The sequence below is a fragment of the Monoraphidium neglectum genome (genome assembly GCF_000611645.1).
Source record: "Monoraphidium neglectum strain SAG 48.87 unplaced genomic scaffold scaffold01445, whole genome shotgun sequence".
NCBI lineage: Eukaryota > Viridiplantae > Chlorophyta > Chlorophyceae > Sphaeropleales > Selenastraceae > Monoraphidium > Monoraphidium neglectum.
Window position 1 is genome coordinate 1 of NW_014012183.1, and position 3,241 is coordinate 3,241.

Sequence of the window (3,241 nt, forward strand, 5' to 3'; positions counted from 1 at the left end):
TTTACGCGGGCGTCACAGCCTGCGTAGTCTCTCTCTCTCTCTCTCTCGGCTTCGTCGTCCGACAGCCTGTGCTGCGCACCCAGGCCGCGAGATGAGCCAGGAAGTTGTGTCGTAGGGGTCAGCGAGGTGATCAGGTGTGCTGCTTGACCATTACTTGTTTCGGAGTGCTGAGGCAACGCACGCCTGCAACAGGTTGCGCCTGGTCTCGGGAGAGCATCGGCCTGGACGATGACACCATTTGTAACTCGGTCAAGCACATCAGGTGCCCGCGGATCGGTCCTTTCCCGACACCTGATTTTTTCAAAAGCGCTAAAATTGCATTGCTTACCCGCCAACTGGCGGTTGATCCCTGCATGCGTGCGGTAGCTGCCAAGTTGTCACTCCCCAAGCTCTTCATATTGTGTGACTCTACCACATCCTTCAGCAGAACGATTGTGCGCGTTGCAGGGCTGGAGGCTGGGTAAAGATGCAATGTATGTCCTTGCTGGCAGTGGAAATTGACCGTGCAGCACCACCTTGCCACCCACCCTGCGTGCCCCACCGTGTGCCGCGCGCGTCATTTTCTGCAAAGTGAGGTTCGTAGTTGGTTTGGTTAAACAACAGGGCAGGTGGCGGCATGCAACCATGCGCGACTCTACATGGCATTTTCAAACCATTTTGCGGGCGGTCAAGGACATCAACTGCACTTGGATTGGGATTAGCTAATTGGATTGTTACTACTTGCAACAATCTTGATGATCCCACGGTCGCCCGCTCCTGGAGTCGTCCAGGCTCATGATGGGATGTGACTTTGTAGCCTCAGCGTTGTTTGACTGGGATTCCAAAGGCCACCGGCGGGGTGCCGTTCAAAGCAGGCATGCACGAAGACCCCAAGTGTGTGCTGGGCTTCACTGCGCACAGAGGCGCACATGCGGGAACGAGGGTGCAAACAAAGTGCAGCGCAGCGCGCAGGTTCGCGGATGCAGTACCATCAAGCAAAGCGTGTTAGTCCGATACGCCAGCGCATGGTCCCACGCACTGCGGCTTGTAATTCCACCCTCCCGACTGCTGGCGCACGCCTGCCATCGCTCCTGGGCCCCGGTGGCGTAATGCGACGCAAGGTGCTGTGGCAGGCAGGGTACTCATCGATGCTTGCTCGGCTTGCATTTGCACCTCTCCTATTCGCACTTTCCCCTGTTCCCCGCCCCGTGCGCCCTGCCCCCTGGCCCCTGGCCCCTGCCTCAGCAGTAGATAGCAGAAGGTACAAAAGTGCATCGGTTCAAGTGGACTGCCAAAGACTCAAGACCAAACCGTTTACACTTAAGCTTTTCCAACCGCCACGGGCTTGGCAGCCGCGTGCGCAAGCTGATGTACACTGGCGAAGTAGCGAATGAAACGAAGCCTGGGCTCTGCGGGTTGTGCCAACTTGGCCAAGTTAAGGGCCGCCACTCCAATCATCGTTCAGTAATCGTGATGGCCCAGCTGAAGTAAATCATGCATGTTTCTGAAGCAAAGACTGCCAGGAATGCCATGTGCAATCGGCACATACAGCGGCGCCTTTTGCTTACAGCGTGCGCTGAAAACAGCCGTGGCTCCGCGCGGATAGGCAATCCCGGCAGCACCGCCTGGCACTGAGGCCGTCGTGCTGTGCGCGTGCGCCGCACGTGCCTGGCACGCAGTCTGCATGATACACGGCATGCCGCCCGGTGCATTCACCGGAAACACATAGCTGGTCGGTTACGATTGGGCTCCGGTCCGGCAGGCAACCCGGGCAGATCGTCCTCCGACCTCGTACAACGCGCGGGTGATGCTGCTGATGTATCGGCAGGGCGGGAGTCGCAGGGCTCCAATGAGCTGTAGCGCTTCAGCGGGACCTGCAAATTTGAAATCAGCAGGAAAAGTGGAGTCGGCAGATTCAATACAGTGAGTATAGGGATCATGCCCTGCGATGCGGCAAGGTCGGCTCAAACCACACGAGCAGCAATGGCTGTGCTCTGCCTTGAATGGCGCAGCCGAGCGCAGGTGTTGGCCCCGCATCCCTGCAAATTGGGCACAACAGCGGGACGCGCTACTCTGATGTTTCGTGGTGTCACCGCTCACCAGCCGTTGTAGTTCTGGCTCCAAGCGACTGAATTGGCCTGGACAGCGCCAGTGGCCGTGGCGCGGAACGCGTCATTGGGGTTGTCCAGGGAGGCCTGCAGACGGGCGATTGTGGAACACGCGGGTGCCAAGGTTGGGCGGCCAGGCGAGACGGGTTTGGGTCGTGCCAAGCTTGCAGGCGGGCGCGACAACTTGGTATCGAGGCAGAATTGCTGTAATGGGGCAGGGTACAGCGGGCCGATACTTTGGGGCTCAAGCCACCAGCGCACGGGCGCGGTGCAAGGCAGGCGGCCGGGGGCAAGCGGCCGGGCGCACGCGCCAGGCATCCAGCCAGAGGCGGGCCAGCGCCTTGCCCAGTCCGACTGGCCCCCCACGAACCCCCACCAACGCGCCCCATCACAGCCCTGCCCCTGCTGGGCATGACCCCCTTCTCTCTCTCGCGTGCGTGCGCGCGTGCACGTGTGCACGCTCGCGCGCACACACACACGCACACACACGCACACACACACATACACACACGTGTGTGCACACACACACACACACACACACACACACACACACACACGCGCGCGCGCGTGCGCTCTCGCTCTCTTTCTCTCTCACATACACACACATGCTCTCGCTCTCACATAAATACACACACACTCTCTCTCACACAAGACGCACGCACGCACACACACAGTATAGCGCCGCCAATAGCGCGCGCACATCTCACCCTGATCGCCGCGGCCGTCCTGTCGCCCGCCAGCTCAGCGCGCCTCGTGTTGCTCCCCATCTTGAGCGCGCCCGCCGCGTTCGACCAGAGGTTGGTCACTCCGCTGCCCGCCGCGGTGCCCTGCGCTGCGCTGCCGCCGCGGATGGCGGACTGGGTATACTCTGATGTCAGCTGCCCGCGCGTGTTGCGGTCCATGCGGGCGGCGGTGTACGCGGTCTGGGAGTCCACCAGGAAATTGGTTATGCCCTCCCGGGCTGCCGCTTGGTTGGCGTCGGCGTTCAGGAGGTTGCCGGTTGACCGGTCAAACCTGGAATAGCCGGTGGTGCGGAGAATAGGGACGCCTTTGATGTACTTGCCATCGGTGAAGACGCCGCCGTTGTCGCCGGCGGTGGCGCTGCCGCCGAGGGTACCTGCGGCGGCGGACACCTGTGACAGACGGCGGCGTGC

General features: G+C 61.0%; 1 protein-coding gene across 1 annotated transcript in view; it reads right to left on the minus strand.

Moving 5' to 3' along the window:
• Positions 1-2,075: 2,075 nt before the first annotated feature.
• The window catches only part of MNEG_7904 (hypothetical protein), a gene marked incomplete at both ends in the record, with an annotated part of 1,760 nt that continues 594 nt past the window's right edge, over positions 2,076-3,241 (minus strand). The window contains 2 exons of the mRNA XM_014043621.1: positions 2,076-2,174; positions 2,795-3,204. Coding sequence (XP_013899075.1) covers positions 2,076-2,174; positions 2,795-3,204 — 509 coding nt within the window. The remainder of the gene's footprint in view (positions 2,175-2,794; positions 3,205-3,241) is intronic.